General features: G+C 39.0%; 1 protein-coding gene across 2 annotated transcripts in view; it reads right to left on the minus strand.

Annotated features, from left to right (window-relative positions):
• The window catches only part of RAPGEF4 (Rap guanine nucleotide exchange factor 4), a gene marked incomplete at both ends in the record, with an annotated part of 145,115 nt that overhangs the window by 13,670 nt on the left and 106,090 nt on the right, over nucleotides 1–25,355 (minus strand). For both annotated transcript variants that reach the window (XM_080346775.1, XM_080346774.1), the window contains 12 exons: nucleotides 4,289–4,467; nucleotides 4,930–5,055; nucleotides 8,033–8,130; nucleotides 9,317–9,463; nucleotides 11,257–11,335; nucleotides 11,587–11,617; nucleotides 12,089–12,177; nucleotides 13,503–13,640; nucleotides 17,794–17,882; nucleotides 20,163–20,251; nucleotides 23,487–23,602; nucleotides 24,920–25,066. In XM_080346775.1, the coding sequence (XP_080202901.1) occupies nucleotides 4,289–4,467; nucleotides 4,930–5,055; nucleotides 8,033–8,130; nucleotides 9,317–9,463; nucleotides 11,257–11,335; nucleotides 11,587–11,617; nucleotides 12,089–12,177; nucleotides 13,503–13,640; nucleotides 17,794–17,882; nucleotides 20,163–20,251; nucleotides 23,487–23,602; nucleotides 24,920–25,066 (1,328 nt within the window). The remainder of the gene's footprint in view (nucleotides 1–4,288; nucleotides 4,468–4,929; nucleotides 5,056–8,032; nucleotides 8,131–9,316; nucleotides 9,464–11,256; nucleotides 11,336–11,586; nucleotides 11,618–12,088; nucleotides 12,178–13,502; nucleotides 13,641–17,793; nucleotides 17,883–20,162; nucleotides 20,252–23,486; nucleotides 23,603–24,919; nucleotides 25,067–25,355) is intronic.

A 25,355-nucleotide genomic window follows, 5' to 3' on the forward strand; every position in this document is an offset into this window, starting at 1 on the left:
AGCGCTGCACCCTCGTGTGAGGCATTCTCCACGCTCCGGAGGCTCCTCTCCCCTCCCTCCTAAACCCACCTCACTGGGTGCCAGCTTCTACCAGGACATTAAAGGAGTCTTTGAAGTTCCTCCCCACCCAGAAACACAAACCTGAAACTGGGCTTGATTCAGTCCTAGGGAATAGCAGAAACAGTGGAAGCAACTGGTTTACAGCCTCATTTGCTGCAGAACTTGCTGACAGCTTCTGAGGAGCCATTGAATGTTGGAAGCTGTCCCTAAATGATCTCCATTGAAGCTTACAGGGGCGCTGAGTCTTTTTAAAGGGAGACGACCAGCTGTCTAGAGATGCCTGTGTGTCAGTGATCTCTCTTGCCGTACATGATTTCTAACTTGTAGATTCTAGAACCCTTTAGGCTGTTTCAAGCAAAGCACTGCCACCTGTTACCAACATCATTAAAGAGGTGCTGCGCACTAAGAGCTCTAGGTCACGCTTCATCCCTAATGCAAAGGAGAACTTTTGTTACCAATCAGGAAAAACTGGAACATGTAACTGAGTAGCATGGAAGATCCAATACACCATATACAGGAGTAGACACAGTCTGACAGGAACAGCCCAGACAGCTGCTCAGCTGGGACCGCATCAAGTGGCTCATTGACTCAACAGGAAGGGAAGCAAGAGAACAAAACCTCTACCTCATAAATCTGTGTCTCACTGGGTTCCTGCAAATAATTTGCTGTTTTGACAACTGATTTGCCAACATCTGATTTCAGAACCTCAGCCTCTGCTTTTTTCACTGTTTACCAAGAAAGCTTTCACAAGATTCAATATATGATTCTCAGATTTTTTTTTGTCACTGAAGCTCTTAGCTCCTCTGAGACATCCTCAGCTCCAGACAAAGTTAGTACAATCATCACACCCTACTGTCCAGCTCCATAATCACCACATCACCCTATTGTTATTCAGTTCTTCCTGTTCCTCCATTTCATCAGACTCGATGCATTGAGTGGGTGAATCCTTTAGATCTGGGCCTCACCTGTGTCTGCACTGTGTGAACACTGAGCATGTGAAAAAAATGATCTTTCCCATCCGACACTCCATCTGTTGGAGACTGCTGCCTCCTCAGATCTTCTGGCAGAGCTGCTCATACAAATTCTCCCACATCACATTAAGGACAGTGAGCAAGGTTAGCGAAAGTAAGCTGAAATGGTAAATGTACCTCAATTTATTCTGACTAGAACCGGTCAGGGAGTGCCTTATTAGTGGGTCTGAGGGGAGAAACGGATGAAAAGCAGCCAGGAGAGGCTGTCAGTGATAACCTCTTTCCCAGGCACAACTAAATCCAGGAACAGGTATCTGTCCACCGACTGTGACAATTGTGGCACCGTAAAAAATAAATTAGTACCCTAGAACAGCAGTGCTCAAACAGTAGGCAGTTGCAAATGTACCTGCAATATGTAATTTGAATCTATCTTTCATTTTAAAAAGGAAAAGTTTTGCCAAATACCCTGTTAAGTAATGTAATTTGACAAAGTCCCTGGTAAAGTCCATCTAGATGTATGACATTCTACACCAAATATTTTGTAAATTCTACAGGCAGGCACTAAGTAGCTCAGTTCCAGGTAAAGGTGGTAGAAGCAGTTCTGCATGGGTCCACTGCATATATGCTGCCTGTAAAATGTTACAAAATGGATCCTCCAAAGCACCAGTGTGTTCAGAGCAGAGGTCCCTCTCCATCCCAAAATGGACTGTACCAGAAAAATCTTCTATTTTAGTATGAACTGTGAGCACATACATATGCACACATTCTTGTCTCCAACACAGACACAAATGTGATTAAAATCCCCCACTACTTAGATTAGCATATTCGTCTTGGCATTTTATCTGTAAACACACACCCTTCAAAAATTTCTTACAGGCTCCTTGGCCTTTTAACATATGCATGTGTATGGAAAGAATTATGTTCAAAAACTGACTGAAAGTGTCTGAGTATAGTGATGCACAAGAAGGCTTCTAAGTAGCTTGTGAGTATATCTGCAAGAAGGAAATACACACAAACTGGGTTTGTGGATATCCATAAGTGTATGTGCAAGTACATCCTAGAAGGCCCTTCTAATTTAATTCAACGTGGGAAGAACTCACTGTAGGAAATATAGTTCACTTCTCCCCTTTGTTTGAAAGTTTAATCCTACAGTGGCTGGAGAAAAGAGATGAACCCAGTAACCTCTACATCCTTTCCTAGCAGATGCAAAGGCAACAGCGCTCCTGGAACTGAGAGCACGCATGCACAGAGCTTGGAGCCCACACTTGGCCTTGCGCTTGCCTGCGCAGGCAGGGAGCACACATCACAGGGTGCGCGGGGTGGCAGACACAAAATTATGTGCCTTCTGCAATGGCATCTGAGCCCCCAGTCACAGAGCTGAAACAGGGTTCTCAGTGACAGTTATCTTTGAAAATAAGTACGTGCAAGGCATCTCGTTACCGCCAGTCATGCCTAAGATTAATAGTGCAGCACTGAGCTGTTCTCCCTGGACACTTTTCTAATGAGTCTAGTACTTCCAGGTAGGGTAAAGTTCTCATTAGGTCTCAAGGATCTTCACAAGCAAAACTTCCTCAAAGATATTGCTTCAAGGCCTGGGCCTGCATCTTTTGATCCAATTCCTTGGCTTTTTCTCCCCTCTAACTTGGGTGCACTTTGTGTTTGTTTTACCGCAGGCTGCAGCACCTGTTACCATAGCAGCCCCGCACGGAGGGCAGCAGTCTGGTAAAACTTCCCAGCGCCTTTCCAGTGGCTGCAATTAAACCTGCCCACTCCGTTTGTGCAGAGGAAAATCTTGTGCTTTGGATTTCTCTGCTTTTAGGAGACAAAGAGAACTCAGCAGAGCAGACCGCTTTTAGCTACTTATTTTTAGCATTGTAGTGATACCAGAAACATGGAAGTAAACAGGAGGTTGTCAAGCTGTTGTAAATAGCATAGGATTAAACCCATGACACTGAGGAATCCACAAGCTAGGGTGGTTTATTAAGGAGATATTTAACTGTAATTTTTAGGATACTTGATTTCAAGTGTTTATGGAAATTACTACTGTAGTTTAATTTACCACATTTCAATGTTTTCCCATTTCATGCCTCTCAGTTTAGAAAAGACCCCGAGGCGTCAGTGTGTGGGTGCCACTGCCCTCTCCTGGATGCAGCCGCCAGACGGGCGGCTCACTCCCTGGAATGAGAGAATGGAATATGCAGTATATGTATTTTTAGAAACTAAAGAGGTAAATTCTGTCCTCTGTTCCAAATGTAAACCTGATCCTACATGCCCACTACTAGATGTGAAAAATGGTCAGCTTCCACCAACCATAACCTGTCGGGAGGGCCTGAAGCCATTCCCAGAGGAGGCAGGAACGATGATGCCGAGTTTCAATGAGACCATTGATTTCAGCCATGTGGAATTAGTAATTGACAGGAGGTTGGCATCACAGCTCTAAAAGTAATCTCCTTCCTGCACACAACCACATTTAACAATGCAAAAATGTTAAAACTCATGGTTTAACTGCGTAACCAGTAATAGCTGCTTCCTTTGGTACAACTGCCTGAAGGCCTCTGGTCACAATGCCCAGAGTTACAAACACTTAAACTGGCAGTTCCTCACTGCACACCTCAGCAAACTGTTTGCTCAGACAGCAAGGAATGTGATAAACACACCACAAACTGTAATTGAGAGAAGAGGGTAATACTGATAAAAACCTGTAGCTGTTAGTAACAAAAGACAACACTCATATTGTTGCATTTTTAAACAAAAGTATTAGAAAAATATCCCAAGCAGAATGAAAGTTAACATGAGCCTTATCATCCCTGTACAACATCTCTTTGCTCTCCACTCTTGGTTTTCCTACTTGGGGCAATTCTGAGGATGGTTTTCCTGAACAGGACCAGAAATACTTCTGTTCTCAGGAAATCTAAGGCTCAGTTTTGTTAATATTTACTAATTCAGATATTAATATTTGCTAATGCATGTAAGGGTAAATGGAGGATTCTCCTAATGAACTGAAATGTATCTACTCACAAATTTGATTCGCAAACATGGCCCTAGATCACAGGTCAAGGAACAATGGAGAGCAGGACTAGAAAGAAGAATATATACTAACAAGGTTCCATACAGTCCTCTAATGAAATGGACAGAATTACCAAACAGAGGATATTTTAACCTTTACTCTTTGCGGTTGTCTGTAAATAAAAGAGAAAAATAACAACAATTTATTATACTGAATCTCATTTCCAGCTCACAGACAATTGTATACTTACTGGGCTGCAATCTTAATATACTTCTTTAACAGCTGAACACGCTTGCTGAGTTGAGAGCAAAGACAAATCTCAGTGACCACCCAGAACTGTATTTCATTAAATCTTCTCAAAAACAAGTCCAGATTTGCTGTGGTCTTTTTAAAATTGTGCCTTCCAAAAGTGTGATAGATCAATTCCAGCTAGAAAAAAAAAAATAGTTTGGGATTATTTTTGCAGAAATCTCATCTTTCGGACAGTGGAAAGAGGCTAAGAATGAGCAGGTAAGTATCTAGTCTGAAATTTGCTCTGCAGTTTATGTTTATTGCTGAACAGATTACAGGATTTGGGTTACAAATCCAGTAGAGAATAGCTGAGGCATACTAAAAGCATAACTATAGACTATTTATAAATAGGTTAATATCTTAAAACATATAAAAGTAATCCAATAAACAGCACATGTTCAGGAGAAGTTTAACTTTATTTTAGGATTCTGCCTACAAAATTAAGAATGCTTTAGAATTCCCAAACTTGTAGGTGGCTTTATTGTAGTATTTGTGAATATCAAGCTTAGAGAAAGTTTTGCAAGTAACACGCAAACCTACAATGTGCAGTTAAACATTTTCTCCCAGATTCTAATCTGCTGAACAGATAGATCCTCATACCTCATGCACACAGTTGAAGAGCTCCCAGTCATAAATTGTCATCTGATGTGCTAAGTCTTTGGAGCTCATCAGTTCAAATGTTCCCACTGTACCAGCAGATGGTCCTTCTTGTTCTGGTAATGGTGCCTACAAATGGAAAAATGGTATAAAAATACTTTAGAACTACTAAATTACATGACTGGTTCTTTTCTTTCATAAAGTTGTGACCACTTTCCTAAGTATGTTTCTAATACAAAAACTGAAATCTGCTTTTAACCACAGGCTGGCATTAGGAAATGAGAAGCCCTGCACAAAATCAGTACCCACTATGCACAGGATAGTTAGGAAAATTCTGAAAGCTCTTCAGAGGCACTGCAAGGAAATAAAACAGACTGTTCTCAGTGTGTTATTTTTAGCATTGTTCTAAAATTTGAAGCCAGAAATAAATACTTCAATACACGTTGTGCTAACTAAAGCACGTCTGTTTGTTTAGAAGCACAGGTCTTTCCACAAAGCTTTTGTTACCAGTTTCCTTTTTCACATACAGAAATAGTTAGGACACAAAGCACAAGCCAAATTATTTTGCAAATTATTGATTCTAATGATGAGAATTATTACATCTGCCATATTTCACAAATCTGCAGTGACTGCAAGTTCTTCTAATAATTTATAAAATAAACCTCATACTTTCTCTTTGACAGTGCAGGGATGCATGCCTTGTGATTGCAAAACTCCTGGCTATGCCAATTACATGCACACAGTCTTGCAAGAAAGAATCCCTTAAATCATTCAAGTATAATACATTTTTGAAAGACACTTCCATACCAACCCATTAATAAGATGTGATCTATAGTTTTGTACACAAGTAAATCTTAAGGAGAGATATTTAAAACATGGCTTGAGATCAAGTCAGATCTGATATATTCTGTTGTATCTGTTAGGGTCAAAGTGTTTGAACCAGCTCTGCTAAATGGCCAACTAACAGGCCTCTTGCAAATTCAAATGCATTACATCAGTAAAGCTCCCTGTGAGCCCACACTTTAATTGCTCTGTTTCCAGGAGAGGGCAGTAGACTTCACTGACAAGTTTTCCTTCACAATTTCTCACAGGGTCTTTGTTAGATAATTACAGAGCAGGGAACTGTCAACAAACTCAGAATCTGCAAGATTAACAGACCACATTTACATACCGCAATATCAAAAATGAGCTTACTGAATGAATCTCCTTTTATATAAAAACATTATATTACTAATAGAAAAAGAACTGACTGAATTAATACATCAAGTCACTTTCTTAATAACATACAGTAGGTAGGAACTTCTCTAGGAGTTCTTGCTTTGTTCTCTAGGGAAAACTTGTCTTCCAAATCTCATCATAATACAAACTAATTAAAAATAACCAAATTGAACCACAGGCATTATTACCTTAAAAGCTGCATCTACAATTTTAAGAAATGATGTATATAAGCAAAGTATCAGCTAAAAACATCAGGAAAACCATCAGGCTTACAACAGCCTGAAGACTGTCCTGAATTGAGATTTGCACAAATAGAAAATTTCTTTAGTTTAAGACTGTGATTTAAAAGTACAACAGTTTTGTCTAGAAAATCCTCATTTGTAGAAATCTGTGGCAAGAGAATTGCCCATGGACTGAAAGAGGGCTTTTTTCCCCTATTTGGACACAAACACAACATAGCTGTTACCATAACAAACACATATTTTCTAAGGTTAGGAAAGAAGCACTTAGATGTAAACTGATTGCATATTTGAAAATTCATCTAACCCAGAACAATTTTCACATGGGAACTACCAAGCGTCATGTGAATAGATGCACATGAGCAGGCAGCAGCCAGAAATTGGAATGTGAAAGGATTAAACTGGGGGGGAGGTAAGGTTGTAATGTTTTTCAGTTTGTGTATACCTCTTTGAAAAAATGCAGCTGATAAGGGGATCTATTCTGTTATGCAGTGCTGAGGACCTTTTTTAAGGTGCTGAGTGTTTCTCCCTAATTCCTACTGAAGTCAGCCCACTCGATGAAAACTAGCACACCGCAGCCCTGTATCTTAGAGCTCCCTGTGGCATTTTGAGCACTTGATCCATGGTAAATAGCACAGGTGAAAAGGCACAGAAAGTCATGACAATTTGCTGCCCAAGGTATGTCTACACAGACAACGCAGGGCCGTACAAAAGTACCCAGCATAGTTGTACTGATGCAACACCCCTGCTTTAGAGAAGCATGCCCCATGGGGGTATCTACTTGGCAGGAATAATTAACCTTAAGGGAACACCAGAATTTAATAAACTGAACAAGAGGCATCTCTGCATGGAACTACAGTATGCTGGATGTGCATTCCCTAGTTGCTAAATTGAAAGCAGCGGCAAAGCATAGATTTTTACCATATCTATAAAAGAAATCAGGCATACATACTAAGTGGCTTGTTAAAAGCATACAGGAGGCTGAAACAAGGCTAGGAGTAATAGAGTTCATGCTGACATGACTTGGCAATGACATTTGTTTTTAATGAAATAAAAGGAGCAAAAAGTACAGTCAAATCAAACTCTATAAAAGCAGACCCCATGGAGATCGTTAGAATTACTGTATAAACTGTAAGTACTTAGGAGCAATTCTACTTAAAAAAACCCAGTCTTTCTACCAGGAATATTTTCTGTGATTCTTCTTAGAATAATCTGAGATTTTGACACAGTGTTTTGTGTGGCTGAGAAAGAAAGGATTTTAAGGAATTTACTGTTGACATCAAGTCTCCTGAACGCTTTAATCTATCGTCAAGAATATATCCCCGGGGCCTCGAGGAGATAATTCTGTAATCAGGAATTACTGCATGTCTTAGTGGCAATATTCAGCTCTTTCTACATGCTCAGTGTGACACAGAGAATACTGGGATCAAGTACTGTCATATGGATCAGATGGATTTCTGCTCTAATTTAGGAAATTATAACATTACCTTGTTTCAATTTCAAGGCTCATTCCATAGCACTGTGGCAAGCCCTTTGTTGTGAATGTTTCCACTAGCTTCTACCAAAAGCACTGATAAAACAAAAAGAGCCAAGTGTTTGAATAAACTGAAGCACTGCACTTTCTGAGACCTGCATACATACATACGTACCAATGAATCAAACTGGTCACGCGGGCAAGCGAACAGCCGTCCGTTCACACTGAGAGTTGTAAACACTGAAACATCATGAGGTTTCAGCACAACTTTTTCTGTAAACATGAAACAAAAGATTGTTTATTACACATATGTAGAATTTATAGCAGGGCTGATCCAATAGATTACACTTTTTGGGAACAAATTTTGCACAGTAAACCAATGTCCAGGATACAAAATAGATGACAACAAGGTCCTCTTTATTGAAGACAAGCTCAGTCCAAACCAGTCTCCTATAGGACTGGCATACAGAACTAGAATCCCAGCTCCAAAGTGTACAGACAGGTGAAGAAGCCTGTGCTGCCACCTCCAGAAACTACCTAAAAAAATCAGCCATAATTAGGGACTCCATTCCTTCTTCTCTGAGCTGTAAGCATTTGGAGAGCTGTTCTTAATAGAAATTCCCTTGGAAGATAGTAAGTGCAAAAGGAGGTGATGAAATGCAACTGCATTCAAATCTCATTACAGCAGTTCTAAAACTGCATCACATTACAGGTAAAAAAAAAAAGATAATGAAGTAACTTACAAAAGAGTCTCTTCCAGCACGTGCTGGCCGTCAGCAAATCTGACAACAAAAATTGCTGCAACTGCAAAAAATAGAGCCGCCTGGTGTCAGTTCTCAGGAAGTGAGCTGGTTTTGGCAGGCATCACTGTTTGCAAAAATACCTTCCAACACAGCTCTCATTAGCTCTGTGTGTGTCCACATAGTCATATTCAACCAGAGAGCTTCAGCAACACCAATTCTCCAGCCAAAGTCACCTTGCAGTTACTCTCCCATTTGCACAGCCTACAGCGAGGGGCTGACTCTTCACTCTGTACCAGCACGAGGTCAGTGGGCTTGGCACTCAGCTGCATGGACAGAGCAGCCAGAATGGTAGTGACCACTGCTGGAACGTCTCCATGCACTGTTTTCTGCTGTTGCTGATCCATATGTCTAGCCTGACATATCCATTATTACCTCCTATTTCTGTTGTTACAAATTCTTACAATTCTTATAGTGAAGGAAACTTGGGGCAACTCAGCTCTCTAACACGCAGATACACAAACTTCTCAATTTTGCCTGTCCCCTATGTGAGCTTCAGTCTGTGCCTGCAGTAGGGAAAGGATTTGCCTCTAAGACAGAATTTGTGTAGCAGCCGAACAAGCACATAGATATAAAAGCCCTGACTGATTTAGTCTTTCAATTCCTCCTGACATTCTGCTCCACCCTGAGAAGTGTTTAAGATGATGCAAATACAGTACCTCCTCCTGAGCTCATCTTTACTATGATGAGGCCTTCTCCAGAACCCAGCTTATCTGCTACTGCGCTGATCACTTCCTTCACAGAGGAAGACACTGGCACCCGGATCGTGGTATAGGTTTGGTCTATGCAGTACACCTTAAACAGAACTAAAGAAAAAAAGATTGCGCTGTGTGTGCCATGTGTCACAATCATGAAGGCTTTACTGTACTAATTACTTTCACTTCAGTAACACTTCTCACAAATGAAACAAATAATGCAACAATAAATCACAACAGTTTTGATAGCTCCCCATTCCTCAGATGTTCTAGTACAGAAATCTCTGATTTTCCAGAGCTTTTAGTAAACCATGAAGTACTAGTGTTTCAGTATTGCTACATTATTTATGGATGTCAATTTAATCTGGCACTTTGTTATGTTCCAGACATTACAATATTTTAAATCAACCCTTCTTTTCGAGAATCAGGAAAACTGGCTGTAAACTCTCTTAATTACAGCAAAATACTTTTCATATTTACAAAATAGATTTTCAAATAGTTTTGGTTACAATCAGAACTTAAACTAAAGTGTGTTGCAACCTGTTTGTTACAAGCAAGTACAAAACTGATGAATCAAGAATGCAGATTAGGAAGACAAATACTCTAACAATAAGAACACACTTGAGTGTACCATACAAAGTGGCTCACGGAGTGACAAGTGAACCCAAGCCTCTGGCTGCCTAGAAATCAACATGATAGCACCTTAGCCTGCAAAATGCAAGGCAGCCTGAAGTGACATGAATTTAAGACAGAAGAAGTTAGGAAAATACTCCTTCAGCTCAGCTGTCAAGCCAAGCCAAGCAGTCCCTGGGGTTATAGGTGTCCATGGATTGTCATGTTCAGTGTGCTGCCTGCCCTGCAAGTGGGAAAGGTGCAGCCATACGAAAGGGGCGGCTGGTGCCTGCCAGTTCCCCTGGCAGCAGCAACTGCTTCGCACTTTGTAGACCTGGAGGTAGCATTGACAGGGACAACAGAAGCTGCACGCCTGGCAGGGTGGCTGCTGTTCATATGTTGTTACTTCCAGCCTTTCAAATGGTTTTTCTGTTGGTTTGATTTATGCCACCAGCTTTCTCAGCTATATGACCTCACATTCTGTTCCTTTTATTTTTACAGTTGTTCACTAGCAAGAGCTATCCTTTAATATCAAATACCTTGAAGCAGAAGCTATTTTCTGTGATGAAGATACACCAAAACAACCATCGAGAAACTGGCCCTAACAGCTGCAAAGAAATCCTCAGAATTGAGCTTTAAGGGGCATGTATCTTTGTTTACAATGAACAGATCTCATCAGCAGAGCTCAGGATTTTGTTCACATAAGAGTACTTTAACCTGCCTGATGAAAAGGACAATATGAAAAGCCAGTACAACTGAAAATGATATTCTGATACACTGCAGTAAATTTTACCTTAATCTCTTCAGAGAATCAAACAATAGCAATAGGGCACATCAACAGATTTTGTCTTTAGGCTGTGTGCCACAGGGCAGAGATCCACGCCATGATTATCTGCTCCACTCCTACCTCGCAAAGGAACAGCTGTACATATTAGCTCAAACTGCACAGGGGAGACAGACGCTCAAACATGACCTTCAGCACCCACTATTTATTGCGCTGCCGTTACCCGCATGGACACTCTCTGTACTGGTTCTTCACTGTTTTGTTCATTCTCTATTTTAAAAGTTTTTACATCTTCCTCTACAGAAGCGCAGTGTTTGATACCACAAGTTACTAAGGGAAAAGACAAGGAGCACTTCAAAGCAATGATGGAGAATGTTTGGATAGCAAAAGCAGTTTGCTTCAGGCCAGGCTTCAAAAGTCTAAGTAGGTACTTCTCTTTATTTTTAGAGAGAGAGACAAATTTACTGCAAATCTCAGTGGCTCAATAAAACTTTGCAGAGGAGCTCACCTTCATCGCTGCCCCTGATAGGCTGGCGTTTCTGCGCTCTGTCATCGCTTGTGTTGAACAGCTGCAGAAGGACTTTGTGCTGAAAATGAATCATCAGGATTCACGTTAATGTGAAAAGAAACATTATGGGGTAGACACGAGCTACAGTAGATCTCTTATGAATGGCAGGAAAAAGAGTAGCAATGTGAAATTTGACACAATGTTAAAAGTTATTTCTCGATGTGTTGTTTTAATATACCCATGATTACCGAGCAGATGTCTGTGGATTTGCTGTGCTAAAGCTAAATTTTCTAAATTAAATTTAGAAAAGAGGCAAATAAATTATCTTACCTTCTTTTGTGGTGCTTTGGGTTCTTCAGAACTATAAAAAAGTAAAGCATAGAATATGTAATTTAATATAACCTGAAAGATTTTGTTTACAAAATCACCTATAGGACATGGACCACTTGTCAAACTACAATATAAAACTATTAATGTTTGCATAAATGAAAAAGGTGACTAGATGATACCATAGTTAATTTACAACAAAGGCAAGGAAAATACTATATAAAGTCCATGTAAGCATGAAATGAGCATTCAGTTTAGTTTGAATAGTGTGTACATAATTTCCTGTTCCTTCTGTCAACCTTTTAATGAAAGTTTGGTGTTTGCAAGAAAGATGTGGAAGAGAGGGACATAGACATTCATCCAAACCAGCTTGCATGCAAACATTCAGTCTTGTGTGACTGAGTGCCATTCGTAGAACAGATTTTTAATACTATGTAATACATTTTCTTCATCTATTTACTGAGAAAAAGGGCAAGGGGAGGAAAGGAGCAAAAACTGTGCTTACACTTGCTTTACAATTTTCTCTAGCTCTGGAAGTTGCTCCTTCAGTGCTGCAATCATTCTAGTATCATCTGATACAGATACATAAAATTCCTGTAAATGATACAGAACAGTCTTTAAATAACTATAGGGGTAAATGAGCAGTACTCAGAGAGAGGATTACGACATGACATCTGATAGCTTAATGATTATAAAGAATGATAATCTGCATAGAGGAACACATGCTGGGCCCAACCCTCTATTACTTCTACTTGTTTATCTCCAGCTGATTTAAAGCAAGAGTTCCACATGCAGAAGGGAAGCCTGATGAGGCTCCTTAGCTCACTGTGTAACCACCGACTGCTTGTGCAAGAACTGCATTTTCAGACTATCAAGGATAAAGATAAAGATAATTCACAAGTAATCTGGCACAACAGATTTTTTTACCCACTGTTGTTGTAGTCCTTGGTGGTTCATTTGCTACTGAGTTGTTGACTCTCAGCTGTTCCAGTCTGCTATGATATTACCCTCCTTTCAACCCTAACCAAACCTCTTCCTGCCACACCTACATAAAATTGACTCAATGAAGGACCTATGTGCTTGCAACTAGTCATTGTCCTTTAACTTCTGGACTAATGAAAGACATTATGTTTGTCTCCAAAGCTTGTCTATTATGAACAGTTTTCCCATATGGGCTTGCTATTATATATGTTTGTCATAATTAAGGTCCTTCTCTATTCCCCTCTGCTAACACTTAGATTCAGTTTTAAGCTTTTTGGGGCATGAACTTCCATTCAGCAAGTAACATATGGGATTGTGATCCATCAACACATTATATAATAATAACGGCAATCACAACAACTTAACGTGACATTGGCAGTGCATCTTATTGTGGAAATACAAGGATATGGTATCTACCACAAAGACGTTACAACCAATGTCTGAGGAATTAAAGGATTTCAAGGGATCAGATGGGTTCTGAAGACAAAGATCTTAAGTTCCAATAGCTGCAATACAGCTTTCATTCAAATGGAAAGGATTTTTTAATTTGTAGAGTAAGAACCTTCCAGCTCCTTCCTGGCACACCTCAGGCAGGCATAAAGAGCCTCCCAGTTCAGTCTGTAGAGCCTCTGAACTATCCACAAGAAAATACTAAAAAAAGTAAATTCATCTATTGCTATAAAGCAATCTACCCATGCAGTGCTTTGAAAGGGATCTGCCAGAGCAGGTATTTTCAGAGGTCCAGAGGCTGACAATGGTTTGAGCACTGTTGTAGCGTCTATACTGTCTGCAGCTAACACCAAGAAAACAGAGTTACAAGTTCGCACTTTGAAATGACCCACTTCAGTTCACAACAGAATTCTACAGACCAGGAACAGGCTTTCAGCTTATCTTGATCAATAGGTACTTTTCAGTACAATGATACAATTGCTTTATACCTCCAAAAAGGCCATTGCTGCTTCATCTTCTTGTAGTAAATCTCCATATAAAGCAGCCCACTGCAGAACCAGTCGAATGACTCGCCTCTTATTGTTGAGGGCATAATCCATTTTCTCCTGCTCTGTACCCTGGGAAGGCTGGGCATGATAGGTGCCACGGTGTCAAGGAAAACACTCAGTGATTGAAAATATTAAAAGCAGTATGAATTCACAAACAACTGACTTCCAACAAACCATTTTCAGGGTGTTCAAACACAACTTTCCAACATATACTTTTGATTTCTGACTGCTGCTAGCATAAAGACTTGCGAACCTTTTATGTTCATACTAAAAAGTAAGAAGAGAGAGAATTCTCTAAAGAGCACCAGAATGATCAGAATCCCACCACAGAGACTGTTGCTGTAGGGTAGCAGAACAGAAATTATACTTGGAACAATAGAGGATTAACCATGGAGACTGAAGAAGGATATTTCTCCTTGTTCTTCTTTGGAGACAGTTGAAGAAAAAGAAAAATGTCACTCTGTGTTTGTTAACAATTCCAGACTTCGTTTTGTGAGAAAGAATACTGGAGTCAGCCCCCAGTGTTACTAGTTTTAGAAGTTGCTGTAACCCAAGGTGAACTACAGTCCCATTATGGTAGGGGGACGTGGAAGTTTACAGCCTGGACTGACTACAGAGACATAGGGTAAAAGTATATATTCTGTAATAGCCTCATCTTACATATGAGGCAATCAGAAGTTTCCACACTATCAAATAAAGCGTATTTGGGACACAATACTTTGTGATAGTTATTTTGTGACCAACAATAAGAAAAAATAGGAAGCATTTCATTGACCTTTTTAGGGATGAAGTACCAACACTCCAAAAATATGCAAATAGTGAAAAGGCCAAAAGTAATATTTATTGAAAGGAAGAAACCAAGAAAAAAGTAAAGGCAGAATGGACAATAAACTGAGATAATTTCAGCCTTAAACCTTTTCTTCCTGGATACCAAAATTCAGATTCTGGATTGTTATGAATAATACTATTCCCAATTATATAGCAACAATTAATATGAAAATACTGCCATTCTTTCACTGACTGTGAAGTCCAGCATCCTTTCTAGGTGCACTTCCAGTTGCTCTAACAAACATATTAATACTAATAAAAATACTAATAAAATCTAATGGGAAAAAGTATCTATTAACTCACACTTTCCAAATGATCCTCCTGCCAAAACCCCTGCAGAGATTTGATGTGCTACCAGGGTTACTGGGGCACTCAACTGACTGGCAAACTTTAAGAAATCTGCATTTTAATTTCATTTGGAAAGGTTTAAAATTACTAGAAAACTAAACATGTCAGTACATTTATGGGAGTAAATAAGTCAAAGGGTCATAAGAAGTAAATAATATATTGTAAGCTATGTGCTCTAATGTCTCAGGGAGCAAGTTTAATATTCTACTGAGTAATTTTTCTCATGCCATTTTTACCTTTCAAACACTGTAATTATTTCATGTATTTTTACTTTCTTATTAACTGATTCACTGCAGGCACTGGTAATTTTTCTGTATTTTTACTGCTCATTTATATTAATTGCTCTTTTATTACTATTATCACAGGGAATATCAATTAAGGGTTCTCCCATTTTTACAGAGCCTACAGGATACAGCTTCACTGCAGATTCCAATCAGAAGTAAAACATCATGTACATTTGCAACAAGTGTCAGATAACTGCAAAATAGTTATCAACACCAACATGGTTAGAGTTCAATATATATATTTCTAGTTATGCCTAGCACATGCTAGGAAGCTGGAGCAATTCTTAAGTCTCTTCTTCCCCACATGGGAACACTTTGCCATATCGGGAACTGTGCAAAATCAGCACCCATTACTACTGGCATGATGGTGAAGGTGGCTCACAAAACATTCATAAACGTGCCAGAGGACTATCATGTACAGAGACAAAAGGCATTCATATTTCATAAGTATTTAGATAGTGCTCCTTTAAAGATGCACACCTGCTCCCACACTTCGACTATCCCAAGTGCACTTTTGGACGTGCTACTGTCTTTCAAATTTTCTTTTGGGCTTTGTCCTGCCTCCCTCTGACAAGCTGTAGCTTGGAGAATCTCTCCATTTCCAGCTCTGTGAAGAAGAGAGGGAAACAGGTGCCTTGGACCAACACACAGGACAGGGGAGCATCACCTTTACTTCCCTATAAAAAAGAACTACGTGATTTTTTTTTTACTATAACATTGCAGAATCCATATACTTTAGTGACTAAAAAAAAGAGTGGCGTGCCAAGGTACAGCACAGTATAAGTGCTGAATCCACAGCAAGCAATTATATTACTTAGCCAAAATGGTGCACCCATCCATTCCTTTCAGGAGTAAAGAACTTACAGATGACAAATGCTGCTGTATAAGAAGTGAAAACCCAAATAATTTACACCCTGTACTATGCTTGAAAGCACTACAGTGATACAGCTCTACTCATACTTGCATGCTGCCAGCTATAACAGTATCCTAAGTGGGTGTAGGAAAACAGACTTGTATTGATTTAAAATCAGAAGCTGGAGCAAAAACAGTGTCTCTGACCTTACTACTGTTTCTGTTTTAATTTCCTCACTGAGCATAACGAATCTCTCCATAGTCTCACAGCACTGGCAAACAACTTTGTAGAGTGATTTTGCTCAAAAAAAGATGAGCTTTGTTAGCAACCTTTCAACTCTAACGATACATTTCAATGGTACAATCAACAGAGGACAGTTTGATTTTCCATATTCAGAATGGACCAAATAAACAATAATTCGGCTCTAAGAAAAGCTGACACTAAAGCCGTGGGATACCAGTTACTTCCAGCCCTCTTCCTCCTCTCTGAAATGAATTCACACAATGCCTGACATGACCCACTTGAGACCTTGAGGTCTTATCCTCCTCTCCAGAATAGATTCACAAGTGAATACATGTACGTGACACTATTACTTGGATCTTCAGAAAAGCTTTTCCCCTATTATCAATTAGGTCCGTTTTGCTTATATACCTGACTTTCCCACTTATTGGATATCAGAGGTATGCTGTTATACCTGAGGACAGACAAACCTGAGTCTCAAATGGACTGATCGAATACTATGAGCTAGATAAATCAGGAAAAAAAAAAGTGCTGTCCTTTTCTTCCCTCCCCTTCTCAAAGCTGTCAGCAACAGCATTTCATAATACTTTTGATATCCAAAACTATGTGGTTTTGGAAAATGTATTTGTTTCAGGTGTCTGAACAATTTTCTGCACAGCAGTTTTATGGGTCCAAAGGTTTTCAAAACAATTACTGTCCTTGCTAGGAGTAACACAAATGGATTCTCAAGCTTGCCAGACAAGGACACAATGCTCTATTTTGTGGTTACAGGGTGTTAGCTTTCCCAGATGTCACTCGCCCCACTGAGCTTCAAGGAAAGCACACTTTCACATCAATCTGATTCTAAAACAATAAACAGGGAATTGAAGTTATTATACCCCTGTCAGAATTCTATAAAACAGAAAACATTATATGTTTATTTAATGCTCCCCATCACTTGATAGCTTCAAGTCACTGTGTACAAGGAAAACTCTCAGTGCCCAACAGCTCCCCAGACTAAATGACCTGCCAGTCACTGACTGATGGACATTTCACAGACTCCTGTACAACATGCAGAGAGTACAAGAGTCACCTCAAGCCCTCAATGCTATCCACTGTAAGCTCTCATCTCCTAGGTATTCACATGCAATTGAAGTTTCTTGCAGTTTGTTAACATTTTTTATAGACTATTATCATAGACTATGATTTTTTATTCATAACCATCATGATAGCACCTAGGAATTACTCATTATTCTACAGGTTTAGGTACCCTTTTGCTTGAGGCAGTTTACCGCTTGTAATCTGGAAAGTGCACAGTTGAAATCACCAAAACATAACAATCTTAGTTAAAATCTAGATGCTGTAGTTCATCCAAAAAGAAGACAGATAGAAAGGATATAGGAAGAGTAATTTGAACTTTTATGTAATTTCACTTACCTCGTGGAGGGACGGTACATTTATTTCCCTTAGAAATAGTAATCAGCACAGGAAAGACAGTTTTCATGCTCTATTGCTGTATATGATTACGGGTACACACCACTCATTTCAGAGTTGTTGAGCTATGGACAGCTGTCAGTCAGACACAGAAGCTACCCGTGAGGTGCGGCCTCCATGAAACGTGAGGACTTCTTGAGACAGAGAAGCTGCAGTCTCATCACTGACAGGGACAGCTGTTGAAGGGACACAACTTTTTCCTTACAAAAGGATATTGTGCCATCAAGGCTGGGCAGAGCTGACTATTTGGCATAAAAACACAGTGCATCATAATAAAATCATTTAAAACAGAATCTGTGGAAAAAAAAAAAGAAGAAATAAAACAGTCGATTAAGCCTTTGCAAACAGCTTGGGGATCACAAGGATGAGTTTTCTTTCAGCTAAAATATCTTACTAGCCCTCTGCACATAATAAAGGGGTCTTTTTGCACTTTGTAGGCATTAAATATAAAAACGGGGAATGAACAAATGAGAGCTGAAGTATTAAGCTTTTATTCTTGTCTGCATGAATTTTACTGCACTTACGTTAACAGGCATCTGCTTATGTCAAAGAGAAATGTGGAAGAGCAAAATAAAAACCCATCTGTGCTGAAGCAAAATACTTGGGTATGCTTCCCTACAATTGTAGAGATCTCAGCAGCAGCAGAATCAGACCTGCCACACCTGGCTGCCTAAGACGTGCTGCTGCATTTGGATTTAGGGAACTATAATACCAGACAGCACATTTAGTATAAACTACATAGGAGAAGGCAAATAACTCCATTCTTTGCTGATTTCCTCGTGATGAGCAGAAGGCCTGAAAAAAGGTAAATGTACAGTCAAATTTCTGGTTTTATTTTGACTCAGAAGAATCTCAGTTGGTAGATTTATATTAAAACATATATGAACAATATGACTGACATTTTCTCCAGAAAAAAAAAATAGCAAGCTCTTCTTTCTGTGATGAGATGTGGTAGTTCTGGTGTAAATCCCAGTCTGCCTTATGGTTGTATTTGTGGTAACAACAGGTATTTAAAGCCTGGCTGCAGAGGCCAGAATAAGTTTGGCAGTAAGAATAAACTTTATTTTACTTTAAAAATAGGCAAGGAATGGAATCACTGAGAAACAAACAAAATATCTTGGGTATGATTTCTACAGTGAAACTTTCGAGATATGAGAAACATTTGAAAACCCTTTAAGTAAGAGATATCAGAAAAAATATGGTGAGATAACTGTGTGCTGTAATATTACATCATTGCTTCCACTGTAATTTATATATGAAAATATCTTTCCGTTCAGAAAACTCACCTCCGGAAAGGTGGGACTTTTTCTTTGTGTAATATCCAGAGCAAGGTGGATTTTAACTGTTTTTAAATTAAAGGAATGCATAAACTAAATATTCAATTTTTCAGCACTCTTGAGCTTCTATATCCTAAAAATAGCTTTGTGAATTATGACATTTTGTACCCCATTAGGATATAGGTATAATCTTGCCATTGGATGTTTTGGGGAAAAGTTTTAAAATATTTTAAAAATAATTTGTTTTTAAAATATTTATAATACATGCACACTATGAATAGTAAATTTGTGATTATATACATGCAGGCTTAAAGAACAACATTCTGCTTATAATTCTAATAAAAAGGTATCTATGAAAAGAATTTTTATTCTTAAAAGTAGTTAAAACACACACTGTTAAAGGATTTATGTAATCTTTCAATTCTTCCACCATTTATGGACCACTATACAGGTTTCTCCAATTTTATGAGGTCAGCAACAGATTAACTGGATTTAAGAACACCTTTGAATATATACTTCTCAGACATCTGCAATGTAAAAAGAACACGCTGAAGCGATATTCTGTAGCCTAATATAAAAGTCTCTGCATTGCTTTATCATAATTAGGAGGAATTTCTTTCCCTGACTCTTTTTAAAAATTAAAATACTTATTAATAGTAAGTCAGCAAATATCTATATCCCTAGACATGGATTCTCTGTTCTCTTTACACTAGCGAAAAGCAGCCTATTAAGTGCAGCTCCAGCAACCTGCATTCCTGGGACTTGTCCCATGGTGTGTTGAGTTCTCTTTTGAGTAACAATTCTTTCCCTGCATATGGGAAAGTATCACTAACAAGTAATTTAAATTGTGATACATTAAATTAGATATGGATATGAAAATTTGGCAATATTTATTCTAGCATAACACAATGGCTGGAGGTATCCAGCTAGTTCACAGTATTAAGTGACATCCAGAACAAGAAGTCTGAGGACCACTACCATCGGTTGCTAACGCATGCTCTGAACTGGCCCTACAGTTGTGCCTTATTAAAGTCATGACTAGTGGTCTGGCACTAAGTGGTCTGAGATTTTGCTGTTCTACTTTGAACCGGAAGTACAAATACAGTAGGGCAGGCTAGGAGGAGTGGATTATTATCTTTAATTCTGGATTTGTTAGGCTTTCTCGGGGTTGTTTCAGAGCAGTTCTTATTCGGGAAAAAACTACCACTAACTGCTTTTAAAAGCATCACATTGCGGTGTTCCCCTAGCAAGACCATCTTATGCAGTAATAATAATACAGCCTTTGTCATGTAGATACCTGTTGCTTCATTTAAAGTTGCTTCAAGGCGCATGGTTTCTAGAAAGTGCTCTAAAATTTTCTCTGGGGTTCCTGACATCACAATATACCTGAGGGAGGGATAGAAGCAGTTAGTGTCTCACAAGCAAAACAGCTGATCAAGAAACAGTTGTGTGCCGGTGAGAAGACCCAGATTGACAGGTGCCAGAGTGCAAATTCCTGCTCTGACCAGAATCTCTGGGTGGCTTAGGACAAAACCACTCACAATCTTTCTTGGCTTCCCCACTGTAAAATGGGAGCAACAACACTCTACCCTACCCAGGGAGCACAAGGTGACACAAGTACTCCAGTGTAACACCACCATGGTTACACCGCAGTCAGCAAGCTGCACTGGTGCAAACCTGAGGAAGGGCAGTCGGAAATGCTTCTCCACTGAGAATAAATATCTCAGCAACAACAGCAGTTCCCAGTCATTACAGGGTCCTAACAGACTTTCTGTGAGCATGAAATGAGAACTGGTGTGTACCAATGTCAGAGCAAGGAAACAACTTCCTGCAGCATCACTGAGAACATGGAGGCAGATAATGAAACAGCGCACTGTATCTTCAAACCTGTGCAATGGCTCAGATAGCTGAAGAAAGTTTTTCAAGTGGATAACGTTAGGACTGTACCACTTCCTGGAGCACATTTAGGGAGGTAGGGGAACAAGTGCAGTAATCAGGTTTTTCTGCTTCATGCGAAAGCACTGGCCAGATTTTAAGTATGAGCAGAATATCATAGGGTACTGCTAAACTTGTCCTGTTGTCTTTTTTTTTCTTTCCTTTTTTTATTTTTCCCTCCATTCTTTCAATTCTTTCAATCTTTGCATCTTTTTTTCTCTTATTTTTTTTCCCCCAGAATCCAACTGATGAAGTATGAAACTAAAAAAAAAAAAAAAAGAAAGAAAGAAAGAAAGAAAGAAAAAACCCCGAGAAGTGAAGACACTTTGCTCCTGCTGAGAAATAAGTGGTGGAGCTGAGCTCCTGGGAGCTCCTCCTCACTTTGAGCGCTGACCGTCACAGTTCTTTTACCTGCCAGCCCCTTTGGAAGAGCTGTATTGATGTCCCAAGAACACAAACACTTGTTAAGCCAGTGCACATTCTCGCAGAGATTCTAACCAAGTGTCTAAGTGAGTGAAGCAGAGAAATCACAGGTTGCTGTACTCTGAATATGAAAGCGAAAATGAACAGTGAAGCGACTCGCAGGGCTGCTGAATTCATCCTGCATGAGTGTGATCACCCATAAAGAGTCAGATCGTGGGAGTGAGAACTTCAGAGCTAGTCCTGCAAGCGAAGCTGTCTGTTTGAAAGCAGGGCTCGGGAGCTGTGCAGGAGCCGGGCTTCCTCAGCAGAGGAGGTAGTAGAATCCAAACCGCAACTGAGAGGATCTGCCCCCAAAGTGAAGTTTTCCCCAAGATTAAGATGAAGAAAATGAGATTCTTGGTTGACTGGATATTTCAGGGAAAAACCCTGGGATGCAGAACATTTCTCTACTGCAAATGCTATGTACCCACTTAGGGGACAAAGCCTAAAGGTCAGCTCATCTGAAGAGATATCAGAGATGTAAACTACCCAATTAAGAGCAGAGCAGCAAGCTTTTAAGAAGAGGTCCCTGTTAAGCTTCTCCTTCAGGCACACTGATTTTCAAAAGTACTGAACACTCAACTAACTGTCCAGTAACACATTCCAGAAATTAGAATACATTATTAACTTTGATTTGGACTCTGAAACATAAATGTAGCCACTTAATCTATTTACTAACAAAGGAAACAAAAGGAATCCCATCTTCAAAAACAGTGAACTCATTTAGAAAGATTTTATACAAAAAGACACTGCCAACACACTATTAAGAAAATAATCTGACTGCTGAAAAGCAGACAGTGACCTTTCAAGGTAGCTTCCTCTGTTGCGTAGTTCATGTCTATCTGTCATTGTTCTCAGCAAAAGCTCCCTTTTCCAGGCACACTGATAGTACCCAAATCTGACCAAATGCTTAAAATATTTACAGAAATGGATTTCTGAGCTTTACCTGAAAGTATTTCTGGAATGTAAGCTCTAAAATACAGCCTAACTTAACCAGGGTCCATAAATGTCTCTAGCTATTTTAATCAAATTCTGAACATGTTGAATAATGCAAATAATGCCGATGCAAAGAGTTTGCAAGTTAGTGGAAATACCTTTAAATGAAACTTTCACTTTCAAAAGAACGAAAAATACATCAGACCCAAGAAACTGGATTCAAATCTATGACCAAGCTGCTGTGCAATTCAGCTGCTGATGCAAACCCACTGCCTGCAATCAAGTTCCCCTCATTTAGACAAAGAAAAATTTGTTCTAAGAGTATGTGTTTTCCTGGTACCATAGTTTGTTTTTCTAATAGATCAAGTGAGAAATGAAATGGCGGTTTCTGAAATACATGAAAAGTGTATATAAAGTACAAAGAATGGTTTATTTGACCCTTCATAGATCTTTACAAATCTTTATATTCAGTTATGCAGATAAAATATGTATATGAAATCTCAGATCAGATAAAAATCATACCCAAAATATCTCACAGTCAAGTAGCTCTTTCTTTGAAAAAAAATAAAGGTCCAGGGCAAAGGATTTAAAACTCCTTCCTGCTTATTTTATTGAAGTTGTTCGAGTGTTTCTGAAGAAAATTGTGCATCAATTTGCAAATAACACATTTACAAAGCCTTTAGGGGTTTTACCAACATTTGGAATGATAACAGCCTCGCTCCACTCTTATCACAGTAGTATCCAAACAGAATTGTACTTTCTCCCTTTCAGTAAGAAAGTAAAGCAAATATAATGAATATTGTTATTACAGTGCAAACTCATTCTGTAAGATAAGCTGTTCAACTTCCATCACATGAGACCTTAGTTTTGTATACAAATTGTAGCTAGCAAACTCTAATTAGAATGTAGAGCTCAAAATCCAAAATGAAAATATCTGTACTTAACAATAAAGCAATGTCTTTTCCTAATGTCTTTTTACACAGTAGCTCAGCTTTATAGGGTTTCAGCATTCTTCATGTGCAGTCTCTTTAGAAGCTATTACATGAGATAAGTATTTACAGTGAGATCTTCAGAGAATTATTGTGTAAAGACATAGAACTGGCGTGCTGCTGGAAATGGATATATTATCCAGTATGGGGCATGTGATCAGCTGATGATTAAAGAAAAGAAAACTTTATATGCACTGCATTCTTCCATAGAAAGGGGGAATATGCTATTGTTTGGATAATAATACCATATGAAAAGGTTAATCATTGTCTGACATTTGCACTATTGAATAAAAACATACTTGTGCTGAGGCTGTGAATTTCCTTGATTAGAAATTCTGTTTCCTGCTGGGATCTTCTCCAACACCAAGACATCTTGGTCATGTTCTTTGAGTCTTACTGTATTTGCTTCCACATCCTGCAAGACAAGTTACTTTTAATAAAATAATTGCATCTGATTTGGCTGATTAGTTACTCTCAAAAAGTGCATGACTTTCAAACACAAAAGACTCTGAGGTCGGTTCTTTTGCCCTGTATTTATCTATCTTTATTCTGCTTTTCTCAAAGGCAGAATCAAGTGGGAAGCACTAGCACAGGGTGAAGAGACAGAGAAATGTGGGAAGGTCTAGCGCAAGAACGATGAGAAAAATCTCTAGCTATGGCAAAGGAAAAAAACTTTGCCAGAAAACAGAGCCCTCCTCCACAACTTTCCATATGTAATATGGTCTCTATCCCCACTTACATGTGAACAATATTATCTATAATCTGACTTTTCTCTTAAAAAAATGAAAAAAGGCACTTAGAAAAGAGAAAAAGGCATTTAAAAATGGTAAGTCTTAGTTCAGGAAACTGTTGGTAAACTTTTCATTTTCAACTACTGGATCACAGTAAAAAAAAAATAAAAAGAAAGAACTAAATAAACTAAATATAATGTGCATTCAAATAACACAGATGAAAATTGATAAGATCACAGACTCTGATCTTCTTTGAAGTATCAATCAAAGCTGTATCAGTTGGGAGTCTCCATGGCCAATCTTACTGCCGATGGGATCCTCATTCCCTTTTGTACCATAAGCACAAACTTATGCCATTTTTCTAGCATAGTGCTCTCTCTAGACTGGTTCTATTGCTGCAGTACTGGCCATATATATATTCAAATTCAGGATGATACTGGTTTTGACTTCCTATACTACCAATGATCACAAATCAGCCTGTATTTACAGAATTACAGCTAGATTTTAGAACTCATTAGCTCTAATGTGAATAACTGTAAAATTAGCCTGGTAATATCTGGGAGCTCTCTGATAAAGATATCTGTGTATTTACCCATAGTTTATTTAATTTGCCACTTGATCATGCCTTGAATCTCTTGAGTTTAAGGTACCTGACCTATCTGGGAGAATGGGTGATCTTGTTTTATGCAATATTTGGATGGAAGATTGCCCAGAAATCTTGGACAGCATAAGCAAAAACTGAGTACTTGGCAAATTTTAGACCACAGAAACGTGAGAGACAGAACACATTTTGTCCCATTTTCAAGGCTAAGTTAGAAACAGTAAAAGAGGAAGGATTATTAATGTATACTTCGCATGATCTTCTAGACTGTCTTATCTCTGTTCTGCAATTAGGGACACTTCAAACAAGGTTATCAACATGTCAATTGAAATAAGACAGACTCTAGAAAACTCTGCAAGTTCTCATACCTTGCTGTCAGGGTGGCCTTTCCAACTCTTACCCTAAGGATCCTGTTGAAGTCCTCCTTGTCTACTCTCAAGAAGTGGCAGTTGTCTTCACGCAGAACAATGGATGCTGCTCTGGGTGCGTCATTCACAAGCGCTAACTTGCCAAAATCATCTCCTTCGTGCAGAGTACATACCACACCCTGCATAGAGCAAAACATTTACATGCAGAAACCCATGATTACTCTGGATTCTATTGTAAGTCCTTTTACAAACACTGGACTTCACAATCAAATACCAAAATAAATCTATTTGGCAGGAAATCAACAGCCCAAATAATGACTAGGAAACAATACTTGATAGCTGGTTATTACTATCACTGAAGAAAAGCAAGAACAGAAAAGAATTGGCTTGTTCTCTGAAATTACATCAAGCCTGAAGGACTCTTCGAGCCCTGCTGAAGACTGAAAGTTGTTGAGCTGTTTGTTTTTT

Source organism: Nesoenas mayeri, assembly GCF_963082525.1.
Source record: "Nesoenas mayeri genome assembly, chromosome: 6".
NCBI lineage: Eukaryota > Metazoa > Chordata > Aves > Columbiformes > Columbidae > Nesoenas > Nesoenas mayeri.